Source organism: Mastomys coucha, unplaced genomic scaffold, assembly GCF_008632895.1.
Source record: "Mastomys coucha isolate ucsf_1 unplaced genomic scaffold, UCSF_Mcou_1 pScaffold23, whole genome shotgun sequence".
Classification (NCBI taxonomy): domain Eukaryota; kingdom Metazoa; phylum Chordata; class Mammalia; order Rodentia; family Muridae; genus Mastomys; species Mastomys coucha.
This window is the reverse complement of record NW_022196906.1, coordinates 104,005,704-104,022,095: the sequence shown is the minus strand read 5'-3', so window position 1 is coordinate 104,022,095 and position 16,392 is coordinate 104,005,704. Positions and strand designations below refer to the sequence as shown.

Here is a 16,392-nt window from a genome sequence, read left to right as displayed (position 1 = left end):
TTCAGTGTCAAGATTATCATAAAGTAACTGCTACCTCATAAATGGAGAGGACCTTCAAGCCCAGGGATTCCTTCCCTTGGCAGAGAGAGTGAAGACCTTTACCTCCTCAACTGTAACCAAGCAGAGGCAGAGGCTGTGTTAGGAGGAGGGCCAAGGGGATCAAGTCTGGGCCAGCCTCCTGAGAGGCAAATCTGCCCAGCAGAAAATGCCCTACCAGAGGAGCCCTTAGATACTCCCAGGCCACTTCAATACAAACTTAGGTTTGAATCCTTTATTAGAAACCATGCAAACTTTAATACAAAAAATACAAGTGCAATAAGAATCTTGTGTTGATAAAATTCCCAGGATTTTCTCAACATTGCAGCCAACCCATCCATGAGCAGACCAGGCTGGGATGGCCGCACGACCATGGCTGGCCTCTCCTGCTCCTCCTCTCCAGTCACACCAGAAGAAAAGTGGGATGGCCTCAGTCTCATGCATTTTAGTTTTAAATTTTCACACCTGATTCCCCACTGTTCACAAGTGTTCTGGACCTCTGAGGTTCCCCTAGATATGAGGACTTGGGTGCCATGGCCTGCAGGCACAGGCCAGGGATTTTTGACCTTCATTTCTGTTTCTCTAGCCCTGGTTTTGTATCACACATTAACCACCGGATTCCCGGGAATGAGATAGATGCCAAAACCAGCCTCTTGGTTAGAAAAGCAGCATATACACAATGCCAACACAAGGAGTCACACTGGCCCGCCCTAGCTGTCTGACTTCACCAGGCAACAGTCCTACTTCTTCCCACAGGGCCCAAGCTGCCCAGAGTAGGGCAACCCCCTAATATCTGACAGTCTCCTCAGTGGAGACTCAGGATCTCCTTCCCTGCTTCCCTCACCACCTACTGAGAACTCTCATTTACACATGGCTTCAACCTGCAAACTATACCACCAGTTCTTAGGTTATTGGAAGGGGAAAGAATAAAATAAAATTAAGTGAGATAGCAGCTACTTAGATACAATAAGCAGTGGGGACAGGAGGACTGAACCCTGACTAATGAGACGGGGCAGCAAAAGGGCCTTTCCTGCCTACATGGTGGCCTCCACCGTGGGGTCAAGGAGGGGCCGTGGTTTAGGTGCCAGGGAGTCGGTAGGTGCTAATCTCCATGTGGAGCTCACCTTTACCAGTCCCTCCAGGTTGAGCCAGGGAAGAGATGGAGGGTTTGTCAGTTTCTTTTGGGTTTGGTCCAAAAAAACCAAACGGCCAAGGCTGGAATCCAGCTCTTCCCCCTTCCACAGAGATCCCATTAGACTCCCATCCACTCCCAACTTTCTCCATGGTGCAGTGGTGAAGTGGTGAGATAGTGCAGTTGGAGCTGGGCCCAGGAAGGGGTGGGAAGAGGTGTAAAGGCAGCAGGGCTGCCGATGCCTGGAGCAAGCGAGGCAGGAGGGAAGGAGGCCCAAAGGGGCTGCCCAGCACCCAAGAGCTTATAAGTCTAGTAGACAGCCCGGGAAAAGGAGCCCAGGGCCCGAGACCCCAAGGTTGGGCCACCAGGGAAGTGGGGAGGCCGGGAGACAATGTCAGCCCCATGGTCGGTGCGGGCCCTGGCATTTGCCCGGAACGTCAGCCTGTAGGTCTCAATCTGCAGTGACACGTGAGGAGGGATGGGAGAGGGTAACAAGGGGGGAGACAAGAGAGGGAACACAGGGGAGATGGAAGACGAGACCAGAATGTCATCATTAGATGCCTGGAAGATAAAAGGTTACTTTGTTAAAATTTCGGCCACACTCCAGTCATAACACAAAGGAGTTTCAATTTTCAGCCAGTGACAGGGCCCCTGGCTGGCCCTTAGGCCAAGCCCAGCCACTTACTTGTCTCCTGGATCTGGCTGTCCAAGGTCTGGGGCTCCCTTTGGTCACCACCCCCTGACAGGGTGGTGTGGCCACTGAGGCCACTGGCTGAAGTAGGGGCGCCAGCATCAGGCGCAGCCTCAGGGATGGCCGGCTCCTCCCCAGCGGGGGGGCCTGGACACGGAGGGGCCTCACTGCCACCGCCCTCAGTCTACAATGAAACAGTGGGGGAGACAGTGAAGGGTCAGTTGGGGAGGGAGTGGAATGGGGTGATGGTGGTGAATTTCATATATAGCCTTCCCACCCCACACACTCCCAGCAACCCAGCTCTATATCTGGTCTTTACTCTCTTACGCCAACACTGACTGGAGAGTGAGTGGAGTGGAGTTGCTGGGCTAATGACACTCTTGGCAATCTCATTATGGAACTCTGTGACTCTGAGATTGACACCAAATTAAAATAGCTACCACAACAGTCACCCTCAAGGACACACAAGAGGTCTGTGCCTGGCTGGAAGTGGGGTGCCCCTTGCCAGGCATGCCCATTGCTTTAGAAAGGGCTCTTGGTAACTAAGTAGGCTCCCTGCCTGCTCATCTGTGTGGTAAGGTCCCCTCACAGTAGAGCATATTTTATGTTGGACATCATTCTAGTGCCCATGGACAGAGAGGAAGCAAAAGAAGGTATTCAAAGAGATGTGACCCAGGAACATTACAGGGAAACCTGTGGAGCTCAACAGAAGGACATTGGATATGCAGCATGGGTTAAGCATAAAACAACAACAGAACAGTGTGAACTTTTAGAGAGCTAGACTCACTTTATCCCCCTATCTATGTCTATCTTGCCTGGAAAGCCTACCAGGCAAGAGTAAAGACAGGCATAGATAGGGGGATAAAGTAAAAAAAAAAAATAATAATAATACAAAACTTGGCACAGAAAATCTGAGTGTGATTCTTAAGCTGCAATCACTTCCTGTTGTTGTCATGAACAAGACACCAAATCTGTAATGTCCCTTTCAGACAGACAGAAGTATGACATCCTCTCAAGTCACAGAGAGCCAAAACTCTAAGAGCAAAGAGCCCTAAAATGTTCACTTAAGTGGAGCCAGACCTGGAACCAGAGGACAGGCCAGCAGAGTGAGCAGGCACAGAGGGAAGGCATGCACTGCTGCTTTGGTCCCTGATCATTTTTCCTGAAAATCAGCAGCAGCAGCATGCCTGGGAGTCTATAAGCTGCAACCTACATGGATCTCCCCAGCTGCCCATGACACAGAATGAAGGATAAATGGAATCTGGGCACACAAAAGGGCTCACAGTACTGTGGAAAGAGGTGGAAGGGAAAAGGAGGGAGGAGGAGGAGGGAAGAAGAGAGGGAGCAAAGAGGAGAGGCCCAGCCAATGTCAGACATGGAAGAGTTCGCCTGTGCTCTCACACTCTTCCAGAGGCTGGGCAGGATGGCCATAGCAGCCCCTATCCCTAGCAGTTGAAAATGATAGTCAAGGAATTGCAGGGCCCAGCTTGCTTGTCATTTGCGTTCCAACCCACATTCCCTCAGAAAGTGGATGCAATGGACCCAATGAGGCAGGTCACAGCTCTTGGGGGGTGGGGTGGGGCAGATTCTGCCACTAGATGAGGTGGCTGGGGCTCTTCGCCTCCCTTTGACTAAGAGTGGAAATGGAGACAGCAATGGCACAATTGAACATGTGACTCCTGAAGAAACTGAGGGGCGGTGACAGGCCCGCTAAGCCCCATTCCAACTGCAAGGGAGATAGCACTCTAGCTGCGTACTGGTAGCTCACTCATTACCTTCACGGCACCTCCTGCAGGCAAGTGGCCCACGTTATCAAGGGATCCCACTTTGGCTTGGGCCTTCTCCTTGAAGTTCAACTTCTGACTTTCAATCTTCACATCTCCTCCACCTGGAACAAAGGAACAGGTCACTGAGGGTGGTTACATCTATAAGCAAAGTCAGGAGCCTAGATAGGAATGGCCAGAGATGGCTTTAGTCCCTTCTAAAAACAAGGCAAATAAAGAGCTCCAGGGTGTTTCAGAGGACAAGAGAGGCAGTGACAATACCTCTCTTGGAGGGAAAGCTGCCCTCAAACCACTGCAGGCCCAGCCCGCACAGGCTCTTGGCTCCTTAGGTCTCCCAGAATCTCCTAAGGGCCCCACCAGGCAGGGCTCCAACTCCTCTCAATTGCTCCAGTTGATACTTGGTGAATGATGGCATGGGCTACAGACACTGCTTACTTGAGGCACACAGTGGGAAGAAGGAAGAGTAAGACATCGAGCATGCTCACAAGTGTGAGCTGAAAGAGGCAGACAGGATGCAGTGCTCCCTGGCTGGGGAAAGTGAAGGATACCTGCAGATCGGAGCAAGGCTGGGGAAACGCTGACAGACCAGGGCTCAGGAGAAGTATGGCCCGGGCAGGAACGACCCTCTCTTACCCACCTGATCTCGGCCCACGCCTACCCAGGGTCCTCACAAACCTACCAGGCTTCCTCACAGTAAAGCTATCCCCAGCAAAACCAGTCCTTAACTCAGTGCCACGAGGGCAAGAGCTTTCTCACATGGAAGGGGAGTGGGAAAGCATTACTTAAGGACCACACTGGACCTCACAGTCCCAACACTAGGAGGCCGAGTAGGAGGGCTGTTACAAGTTCTACTTATCCTGGGCTAGAGTGAATTCCAGGTTAGCCTGAGCTAACTGCCAAAAAAAAAAAGTCACAACAAAACCAAGAAAGTAAAACAGCCTAGCCTGGAGCCACCGAGAAAGGGAATGTGCCATGCCTTCACTCTAACTGCCCGCCCGGGGAGTGAGCTCAGGAGATGCCAGCTCTGCCAGCTGTACGCCAGCGTCTAGAGCAAGACCTCACAATGGCTTGTCTGCTCTGGCCATGGAACCGAGGCATGAGCCAAGGCAAGTGCTCAGGCTCTTCTCAGAACCCTCTGTAGGATGCTACCAGTCATGCTGTCAGGTGGAAATGCTACCACACCGCTAGGAGACCCTCAGGATCAGCCAGCATTCCGAAGCCTTCCCTTCCCCTGTTGAGGATGGCATTGGAGGCTCTGCTCGACTGCACTTGTTACTTGACCTGAAGTAAGTCCGTCCACTCCAGTCCAGCACTAGCTCCAGGAATGCTAAAGTGGGAGGCTGGTCCTGGGTAAGGGTGCCCGGCACAGAGCACACAGGATTGCCAGGGACAAGATGTAAAGATCACCAAGGAACAGCTGTGAAAATGTACTTAACGAATTGTTCCTCCAACAGCAGAGCAGTGCCCAGCTGCTATGTCTAGCAGGGTTGGAAAAGCTGTGTTGTTTCCATCAGGGACTCTGCGAGGGAAGCATCTCAAGAGTTTTGCTTCCTTCTTTTTCATGTGTGCAGTATGCAGTCATGTATGTATGTAAATGTGTGTGGTTCCACATGCTTGTCAGGAGATTTCATTGCAGAGTCTCTTGGCTGAACCTAGAACTCGCCTATTGGCTTGTCTAGACAGCTTGCTCTGGGTATCCTGTCTCCACTGCAATCCCAGGCTGACTACTATGCCCAGTGGACATTTATGATGTGGGAGCCAAGGAGCCAAAGTCGGGTCTTCATGGAGAACCTCTCTAGAAGCGGCTCCCAGCTGTGATGTCACATAGCTTCCCCGATGGAAGGCCACCAGATGACCTTCAGAGTCCACCTGCTACAGAGGTTCTCAGAACCACAGGAGAGCCACTCACCAGGCTTGTGCTTGATATTAGCTTTGGACCCACACTTGGAGGAGACCTTGGATATGTCCACTTTCTTGTTCTGAATCTGAACCTAAGCAGAAGAACAGAAAGCAGATATCCTCAGAGACAAGGCACAGGCCATGGATGAGCCCACCCTACCTTCACCAGTACCTTGGTTACTCCTTTTTCAGTCTATTCAAGGTCAAGACCACCTCCTAAAGGGCTCTAAAGAGCCCGTGACCTACTGTGGCTCTTTACCCTAACGTCATCCCCAGCCCAGGGTTTTTTCCACCCCCTAGAGCGGCTCCACTGTGAGGGATGTAAACACCACTGTCAAGGCTCTCCTCACCTATCAGTCCTTACAAGAGAAAGCTAAATTAACATGTAGACAATTTCCTCCCAGTGCTTTTCAATGCACGCCCCAGGCCAACCACACAGCCCGGGTGGTTTGGCCTCCTTTCTTCATAACACAATCACTTGCGTATCTGGACCCCAGAGGCCAGGAGAAGTGAGAGGATCTACTGAACTAGAGCTGCATAGCTCTGAGAATCAAAGACCACTCGGCAGTCCGGCCTGGTACATTTTATACATACAAGAACTGCAGTAAAACAGCGCTCTCTTCAGCTAGCATGTGCATTTTGTTTTGTTCTGAGACAAGTTCACCTTTACGAATGTGTCTTAGCCTCTAGAGTGCTGGGATTACAGGCAAGCACCATGGATAGGGCATGTGGTGATTTTTCACATTGATTTTTACATGTGCTTTCAAGCTGTGGAAGATATGTACTTTTCAAGCAAAGAGGAGCTTCAGGTGCAGTCCTCTGCAGCCCCAGCCCCTGTGCCTAGAAGTCTGTTCTGGCCATAAACAGACTTTCTTCAGGCTTCCTGTAAGCTTGCATTTATAGATGCTATGTCTGTTTACAGGATAGACTGAACTGCCTGACAAGATCATGTATACCATGGTGGCACATGGCTTTTAACCGCAGCACTCCAGGAGGCAGAGGTAGCTACAGCTCCATGAACTCTGTGCCATCCAAGGCTATATGTTTTGTTTTGAAAGATACAAGTTATGGCCTTGAACACCTGGTCTAAAATTGTCAGACTTCAGGGTACACTCAATCCTGGGAACCTCAGAAAGCACATGTTCCATGAACTAGTCCACCAATGGACTCTGAAGCAGACGTGACTTTCCGTCCCCAAGATCGCCTGATGGAAGCTAACAGAGGTCATTCTGTCAGTCTGGGGCTGAGCTCTTTCCAAAATGGGAAGTTACACTCCAGGCCTCCCTTTATCTCTTAACTTTATTACCTCAATGAAAGAAAAGCTAATAAGGGAATATTCAAGCCCCACACTAAAGGGTTTCGGGCAGTCTCATGACAGTGAACACATGACTACTGCCTGATGGAGAGAATCTATTACCTGTGAAAGTCATGTCAAATGTGGGAGTTCATGTAAACTTAAACTGATTTAAAGAAAGCTGCAGGACAAAGGAATAATTAACATTCCATACAACAGGGACTAGGGAGCTAGCTCTACAGGTGAGAGTGCTTGTCATACAATGCATGCCTCAAATCTTCAGATGTTGCATAGACTCACAGCAGCAGCACCCATAACTTACACAGAGGGAAGGGAATCCCCAGGAGCTCCCCAATTGTCTGGGGTAGGAAACAGATAAAAACAAAAGACCTTGTCTCAAACAAGGTGAAGGAGCTTATCAAAGCTGTTTTCTGACTTCTACACGTGTTGTGGTATGAGTCACATGCCACACACACATACACACACAGAGAGAGACTCTAGGACAGAATATGCAGTGCATTCAACCAAAACTAAAAAAGAATGACAAAACAAAACAAGAAAACCAATAGCTTAAACCTTGCAGAGTACAGAAAAATCTTAAGATCTTAAGATTACAAAAAGCATAGAAAGGCAGATTTCTGAGTTCGAGGCTAGCCTGGTCTACAGAGTGAGTTCCAGGACAGCCAAAGCTACATAGAGAAACCTTGTCTGTCTTTCTTTCTTCCTCTCTTCCTTTCTTTTTTTGGTTTTTCAAAAGATTAAAAAAAAAAAAAACAACCAAAAACGGGCTGGTGAGATGGCTCAGCGGTTAAGAGCACTTACTGCTTGAGTTCAAATCCCAGCAATCACATGGTGGCTCACAAACCACCACGCCCTCTTCTGGTGTGTCTGAAGACAGATACAGGGTACTTACTTATAATAATAAATAAATCTTAAAAAAAAAAAAAAACAGATCATATAAGTCAGTACTAATATATGTACCCATCTATTCTATTTCAAGGTACTCTTAGTCCACTTGCTTACAAGGCCTCACTGGTCGGCAGCTGGAGCTATCTGTAGTCAGTTTTTTCCCTCCTGGTCTAGGACATGTGTTTCCTTCCTTCACTGGGTTCCTCTCTCCAACCTTTTTTGATTTGTAGATTTTATTTATTACTTGATGTAGCCCTGGCTGTCCTGGAACTTAATATATAGACCAGGCTGGCCTTGAACTTAAGTGCCATGACATTAGACTCCTGTCTATTGAAGGAACACTCAGTAGCTGACCAATCAGAGGCTGTCAGTGTGTGGCTGCTCTGTGACATCTTACACACACGAACACATGCTGTTGAGATGAGTTGTTCAGGTCTGAGCACCTGCTCGCCACCTTACAAGGGGAAAACAGAAGCCAAAGTGCATAAAAACCTTCAGTTGGGACCCGCTACAGAAGCAGCTGAGACAGATGACAGTCAAGAAACTTCTTTTTTTCCCAAGGTTTTTGGGTGCGCATCTCGGGAGCGGGTTCTGCTCACAGCCTGGTAGCCCAGTGGTCAGCATGTGAGGTAGATGCTGTTGGGACTGCATGGTCAAACTGCTGCTTGTTGCTTGCACGTGTACATGAGTGTGGCATGCGTGCCAGTGAGTCCTTGCTGGGACTACAGGTGGGCTTTTAAGGTTGCCTGGCTTTTTTATGTGGGTACTGGGGATCTAGGGCCTGGTCCACAGGCTTGTATGGCAAGTGCCGTGGCCACTGTCCACTGCACCAAGCTTGCTACTTTCACCAGAATGCTAATATACTATGGTAGCACTATGGAGAGACTGACATAAACTACAGAGGAAAAATTACTCCCATTCAATCTCTGTCCACATGCTGTTTGCTCTCAACCTTCCAACCTGAAAACCTTATGCAGTTTTGTAATTTCCTCTCAGGATGGTCTCCTAACTACATTCACCCTTAGAGTGACCCCGCTGAAATCATGAGTAGGCAGCATTGAAAGATCACAGTGGCTGCATAGCACAGGCAATGTATACACTACACAGAACAATGAATAATTACTTATTTTTTGAGACAGGTTCACAAACTTAGGATTCTGCTGCATCCACCTCCTGAGTACTAGAATTACAGGCATGTGTCACCACACCTGGTTTATGCTGCGGACTGAACATATGGCCCCATGAATGCTAGGCAAGTTCTTTAAGATACATACTCTAAAACTTCAAAACAATAAAACTTTGTCACACACAGAAATAATCCAACTCCTTCAGAATTTCTGTTCTACCCAAGCCAAGAAGCCACAGAGAAAAAGCCACAAGGATCAGTGTCTACCCTGATCTCAGAGGCTGTCTTTCAAAAATAATTTTTTTTTAAGATTTATTTATTATATGTAAGTACACTGTGGCTATCTTCAGATGCACCAGAAGAGGGCATCAGATCTCATTATGGGTGGTTGTGAGCCACCATGTGGTTGCTGGGATTTGAACTCTGGACCTCCAGAAGAGCAGTCGGTGCTTTTAACACACTGAGCCATCTCGCCAGCCCTGTCTTTCAAAATCTTACTCATTGCAGCCAGTCTCACTCAAAGCTGCTAGTATGTGGCTAACTACTAACTGAATGGGTATATTCATTACCTCCCTGCCATAAAGAACCATAGTGGGCCTTGGCAATGGTGGCACACACCTTTAATCCCAGCACTTGGGAAGCAAACTTGATGATCTCTGAGGCCAGCCTGGTCTACAGAGTGAATTCCAGGACAATCAGAATTAAACAGAGAAAGCCTGTCTCAAAGATCCATAGTGAGTTTGAACCAGGAAGGATGTACAAGCAGAGGGTTGACTGGAGGCACATTCTTGGCTGGGTTCCTCAAAGTAAAATGTCAGAGGGTATTTGCAGACCATAGGTAGAATGGCCAGGGCATTTGGAGCAGGGGTGCAGAGTGAACTTGAGAAGGGAAAGCATAGCCCTCCAGCTAAGGATGGCAAGGAGGAGCCAAGTACAAGGAAGAAAATGGGAGGCGAGAGCAGGGGCCATGTGTGGGTGGCCTAGGAATTCATCCATTGTACAGTTCTGCCTGGGCACCGTCATAGGAACCAGTGGGAAAGAGCCACTGAACACGCTGTTTTCCTAGAATCTTCTGTGGGCTCTAATCACCAGTACCTCCAGTGTATATGCAAAGAGCTAACCCAGAACAGCCACGTGACAGCAGGAGGATGTTTAGATGGAACAGAGGAAAGGGACTAAAAGGAGGAGACAGAGGAAGCAGGAAGAGGAGCAAGCACAAAGGAAGCAGGAGTAGGAGGGTGCAATGTTGGTTAATACCAATCTTACAACCACAAGGATCCAAGTGCAGCCTTGGAGGATATGGACACCCAGCTCAGGCCTGGGATGCACCCAGGGACTGCCCAGGCACAGTCAAGCCTGTGCATTCCCAGCAATGGGGGCTTCCAGCCCTCAGAGTGGGTCTCTAACTGTGTTAGAGAAAAGCGCACAGCCTCTCACACAGTGATGAGATGAGACATCTAAGTATGATGAGCTGATTTTTAGGGGATCCTCAGAACACCCTCAAAAATAACTACGGGCACCGTTTCCTTCAGATGGCAAGACTGCTTACTGGTCAGGGACTGATTCAGGCCACTGTGATCCCTTCACGTTAGGGAAAGGACTCTCATCAGCTTCCTGTATCCTCCCACTTCCCACCCCTTCCAACCTGGCTTCTCCACCAGAACTATGGCTCCTATGACAACTGGCCAGAGCTTATACTTACATTGCCACCTCCAGGGACATGCTTAATATTGTCCTTGGAACCACACTTGGATTGAATATGGCTGTAGCTCACTTTTTTGGAGACTATCTGGACCTGGAGTGTTAGAGAATAGAAAGAGAAGGGGGAAAAAAAAAAAAACACAAAGGGAGAGGGCTAGTTAGAACTGACACAGAGCACACAGCGAGTCCACATGTGATCACAATGGTCAACAAAGAATAACTTCAACTTCTGTCCCCACTTATTAGAACAGGGGTTAAGAACACAGGGAAAGGAATGTGAAAGCAAGAAAGGGAACATCACAAGACAGAAGCAGGCTGTGCAGAGCTGTGTGGCTGCCTCATTGCTCTGGGGGCTGTGCTGTGGCTTCTATAAGACTCACACAGCAACAGGCCCCTGCTGCCCACCCAAATATGGCCTTACCTTCTTGTTGAGACCCTTCTCTGAAAGCTGGACTCTAGAGCTTTTTTCAGTAAGGATCCTGATGCACTGAACCAGTTCCCAACTGGGCCTGGAACAATTGCAGCCAGACTCACCCCCAGAAACAAAGGCTGCTCTAAGAATTGTTGGGCAGCTGGCTACCAGCACAGATCTGATAACAACAGGAAGGAAGACACATTGTTTATCTAAAAAGGCAACTGTCACATAACCCTGAACCTGACACCAGGGGGAGCACAAGCAACAGCCTCAGCAGCATTACTCCTCACCCCTCTGAGAAACACTGATGGAGGAAGCCAGGCTCCACTATGTAGATAAGGCTGTATACTCCACACAGGCCTCAAATTCCTGATCCTTCTGTCTCACCGTTAGCTCTACTAGGATTACGGCAAGCATATCTGATTTTCACCTCTCTGAATCCTCTAGATATATAATAATGTGTCAGTGAACAAAGAGACCAACCAAAATGGTGCTACAGTGATGTACAACTCAGGAGAGCACAACCAGGCTACACTGCAATACCCTAGCCCTGGGAAGAGTAACACAAAGTTTGTAGTTCTCAAGAAGAAAGGTCCTTCCCTCCATTGTCTCCCTCAAAACTAGAGGCTCTTTGCAAACGAAATGTGCTGTGCTGCCAAGAGAACCTGGATTCACGCTGAGGAACCCGCGTACCTTACCATACCATGCTCCCTTAAGTTTTCGACTTTTTCATGACATTAACAGTGGACCACTTTTAGCCAGACAGGCGCATCAGTCTCCATATCTAGCAGCAACTTTACAGTCAGGAGACAAGGCTCTGGGTACCACCCTGACTTTTGAAGAAGAACCTGGGCATGATGCATTTGTACGAATACTAGATGAGTTTGAGATGTCAAGGAAATGTCTGACAATTTCACATTCCCCCCATCTGGCTGACTTAAGTCTCCAATGTGGTATGAGCTCACAACTTGGTTGGCTTTCACTGGTTGCTATAACTGTCTGATGGCTGAGTCATTAACTAGAGGAAGGAACACAGGAAAAAGTAGGAACTAGTTAAGAACAGGAACAAAGTGGAATAGAAGGGAAAATGACTCAGGCTAGGAGAATGATGTACCCACTTCACCTCAGAGAGGTAAAGCTGAATAAAACTCACTTTCCCAGCAGGCGGTCTCTGTGCACTGGCAATGGAGCTGGCCGATTTAGTGACTGCATTAGGTTCAGGCCTTCCAGCTGTGGTAGCTGCCTCTGTTTTTTTCTCTACTTTGGCCTGGATGGAGATAAAGGAGGGTTGGGGGTTGGGGGGAGGGCAAGTTTCAAACCAAGATAAGAGCCCAGATGCCAAGGAAGGAAGAAGGTAGGTAGGAAAAGAAAAAAGCAAGGCCAAGATACCAGGCAGAAAGAAGTCACCCTTGCCCCTAGGACAACACACTCCTAGTTTAGATCCACAGCAATCCCTGAGCGATCTCGGAGCGAAGGGCACAGAAAGAAGAACCACAGGCCAGAATTGAAACCCAGAAGAGATCATGCATTTATGGAGAAATAGTTCAGAGGCTAAGATCGAATCAGTGTTTCTCTGTGAGCGCAGGTGAGCCTGTCATTCTAAACCACAGTGCCCTTGTGACTCTAATGCTCTGCTATGACCAGTGAATGGCCACAGTCACAGGTGACAGAAGCATGACATCATCAGGTACATGGCAATAGACAATGACCCAACACCAGCCCAAGCAAGGTACTTAGAGCCTCGAGATTCTGGAGCATGACAGACCAAGAAGAGTGAAGAGGAGGTCAGGTCATCTGAGGCCCAGCCCAGACACGGGGCTCCTGGGCCACAGCCACAACTGCTCTAAGGCCTTTGTCCCAGAATGATCTCAGTCTGTCATTAACATCTTCCAAATGAACCAGGACTCAGTTGCATTTCTGTGCCTATTCAATTTCTTTAAAATATTTTTTAAAAGATTTTATTTATATATATATATATTAGGCTCCCTTGAACACAAATTACATACAAAGGGTTGTAAACCACATATGTGGATTCTAGGAACTAAGCCTGTTTTTTAGTTTTTGTTTTTTGTTTTTTCTGAGACAGGGTTTCTCTGTATAGGACAGTCCTGGCTGTCCTGGAACTCACTCTGTAGACCAGGCTGGCCTCGAACTCAGAAATCCGTCTGCCTCTGCCTCCCAAGTGCTAGAATTAAAGGAGTGCGCCACCACTGCCCGGCTAAGCCTGGGCTCTTAACTACTGTGATCTCTCTCCAGGCCCCCTATTTAATTCTAACAACTTCAGATTAATACAATTTAAGTACCCTACTCTGGATGCTAACATAATAGTTCAAGTTGACAACAGTCAGGGTGAACTGTACCACCATTTTTTTCTACATGCTGGGTTCCCAAGGGCTGATAACACTTGACATATAAAAGTGAAACCCATGCAACTAGAATATGCTTTTTTAAAGTTAGTGTGTGTGTACAAGTATGCATATCCACACTTGTGTACATGAGATAATCTGTAGGAGTCAGCTGTTTCCTCCCAACACCGTGTTTCTGTGGACTGAATCTGTGCTGTCAGGGTTGGTGGTAGGTGCTTTTCTCCCCTTAGTTAATTTGTTGGACCCAGAATGTTCTTTGTGGTTGTCATCTTCACCCACTCCCTTTGTGTAGTCATGAAACTCACCATTTCTATAGATCAAGCTGGCCCCAAATTCAGAGATCCTCCTGCCTCTGTCTCCCTCTGCTGGAGTTAAAGTTGCACCACCACACCCAACCTCAAAGGATGGAGATTTAAATGTGTCTGATAAGACCATAAATAAATGGGGCTCATGTCCAGTGTCTCTTACTCTCATAGTTTCTGAAGCTTTCTCTCCAAACTCCCTAAGCCTTGCAGCCATGGCTTCAAACTCATAATGATTCTGTTGCTCTGTCTTCCAAGTGCTCTGAGGAACCACACATCCAACTTTCTAGAGATTTTATAAAATAGAAGACTCTACCTCCCAAAGAAAAATGTAAACCTAAATCCCAACACCATGAACAGGAACTCCTTATGGGAAGATAAAGAACAGAACCCAGCCCAGGCCTTCCCTGATATTGCAGTGCCAAGAACCCAGACTGAGATTCTCTGGCGACTGCATGTGGCAGAGCAGCAGCAGAAGCAAGAACGCTAAGACTCCTCCAAGCTCACCGACAAGCTCACGGACTCACCCGGCCTCCTCCCGGCTGGTGCTTGATGTTCTCTGTAGAGCCGACCTTGGAGCGAACACTCTTCAGATCAGGGGCAGAAACAGTCGTGGCCAGGCGGCTCACCCTGGGAGCAGAGGAGCTAGGCTTAGTGGAGGTGGGCTTCTTGTCCACAGATAAAGCCCCAGAAGACCGGCAAGGTGCAGACATGGGCTTGACTCGACTTGAAGTCATCCCTGCTGGGGATGTTGCCCCAGTGGGAGTGGTGTTTCTCTTCACAGAACTGGCAGAGGTGGTCTTTGAGCGACTCAAGTCGGCTGCAAAGAAATGAGAAGTAGCAGGAGTTCATAGGGAGAGCAAGAGGGAGCCTTAGAACTGGGGAAGGACGGCAGGGTCATTAGGCTTCCCATCAGGTGACTTAGGCATTACCTGTGGCAGACTTAGCAGTCATCCTTTTGACATCAGCAGGTTTTCCCTCAGTCTTGGTGGCTGCACAAACAAATGAGTATATTAATTATTATATACTAACAAGAGATCTGCTGAGATTCACTCATCTGACCATTACAAAATGTCCATGTTGAGCCAGTGACTTTGCTTGTTCCTAGGACACAGATTAAACAGCCACATGGAGACTGCACAAGCACACAAAGCTGGCACTGCACCCTGCTCTCAGTCCCAGTGATGGCTTCTGCTTGGTCACAGACGCAGCTTACTAAATATGCCTAGGAACTTCCTCTACCTCCCCAACCTGTCCTTCTCCTCTCTCTCACATGGCTGAGACTGAACCTAGGGCCTTGTACACACTGGAAGTGTTTTGCCATGGGGTTGGACTCATAAACACTAGGTTGCTGGGATCGATGGAGTCAATAACAAAGGGTTAACTAAGTCATCTGAGAATTCATAGGAGTCACCTTTGTTAAAGATTTTTCTGAATACACACAGCTTCTAAGGAGCTGCAGGCTCGTTAGACCCAGGGCCTGCCTGGCCGGCCATCACTGTGCAAAGCCTAGAACACTGTCAGCATTACAGCCAGAGCAAAAGGCAAAGCCTACTCTCTCCCTGCTGGTCCCACAGGAAGAAAGACTGTGATACTCACGGCTGGGCCTCTTGGGCAGAGCTGTAGCTGGACTTCTACTACTTGGTCCAGTGGAAACAAGAGTCGAGGGAGATGTGGCTTTTGAAATGGTTGGGGTGGTTTTAGGTCCAGGTCTGAGGGCTGGGGCAGATGAAGGCTTGGATGGTGAGGTCCGCTTTTCAGCAACCTTAGCTTCTGTAAGTGGCTGGAAATGGAAAGGCAAGAGTTGCAGGTTAGTGTTGGCCCAGAGGGTTTTATAAGCATGCACCAAAGACAAGAAACACTATGGACCCTTCTCCAGTGACTGACTTGAAAATAAATGGTTCTAAGATCAAGGACTCCAGGTAACATGAAAGGTGCTTGCAGCTTGTAATGTCAGGCAGAGGTAATAGGACTGATCATTACAAATAGAAGGCAAGTATTAGCTACACCATTAGTTCCAGAACAGACCTGTCCATAGAGTGAAACCAAAAAACAAACCCAACAAAAACACTCCAAACCAAAACACTAGGAGAGTCCTCCAGAGCCAGCGCCCAGCCAGATAAGAAGCCTAGTGCTCTGAAGTCAGTCCATCTACATCAATCCAATGAGGATAACTTTAAAAAGTATATCACACCACAACCTATTTTTACTTGAGATCTACTGAAACTATTTGACTGGTTAAGACTTAATAAGCATATGTACCAGAGGCTAAAATTTACACTCACTTAATTTAGCCTTTCTACTGGGTAATGTTTACCCAGAGCAGAGCGACAGGATGGTGGTATTCTTGAAGATCAGCAGCTACCAGCCAAAGTGAGCCATGAGGCTGAGTGCTAGCTGAGTCTGGACCCTAAGGCAGTGTGCCCTTGGGAAGGTCACTGTACCCCACACTTTATTTCTTTCTTTGAATAAAGAAGGTTAGAACACTGCATTGCCCCAGCCCAGCTTTCAGGGTATGATACTAGACACTGAGGATGGGAAGGCTGTCAGCAGAGAGGGAGCAATGGCGAGGAGGTCTGACCAATTAGCAGGCAAGGGATATTGTTTAAATGAGGGCCAGCTATGGTAACTTGGAAACTTAGGGGAAAACAAAACAAGGAACGACTAGCCTAGTCCATAGAGCAAGTTCCAGGACGACCAGGGCTACACAGAGAAATCCTGTCTGGGGAAAAAAAAA

The 16,392-nt window shown here is 48.2% G+C and overlaps 1 protein-coding gene across 20 annotated transcripts in view; it reads right to left on the bottom strand.

Moving 5' to 3' along the window:
* Positions 1-256: 256 nt before the first annotated feature.
* Positions 257-16,392, bottom strand: part of Map4 (microtubule associated protein 4) — a 141,136-nt gene continuing 125,000 nt past the window's right edge. For 6 of the 20 annotated variants that reach the window (XM_031345228.1, XM_031345223.1, XM_031345224.1 and 3 more), the window contains 9 exons: positions 15,255-15,438; positions 14,588-14,647; positions 14,183-14,475; positions 12,141-12,254; positions 10,574-10,666; positions 5,553-5,634; positions 3,635-3,747; positions 1,854-2,043; positions 1,584-1,729 (listed from right to left, as the gene is read on the bottom strand). In XM_031345228.1, the coding sequence (XP_031201088.1) occupies positions 1,722-1,729; positions 1,854-2,043; positions 3,635-3,747; positions 5,553-5,634; positions 10,574-10,666; positions 12,141-12,254; positions 14,183-14,475; positions 14,588-14,647; positions 15,255-15,438 (1,137 nt within the window). In that variant the 3' untranslated portion in view covers positions 1,584-1,721. Of the gene's footprint in view, positions 1,730-1,853; positions 2,044-3,634; positions 3,748-5,552; positions 5,635-10,573; positions 10,667-12,140; positions 12,255-14,182; positions 14,476-14,587; positions 14,648-15,254; positions 15,439-16,392 lie in introns of all 20 variants that reach the window. The other 14 variants (XM_031345222.1, XM_031345217.1, XM_031345229.1 and 11 more) reach the window with 7 other exon arrangements.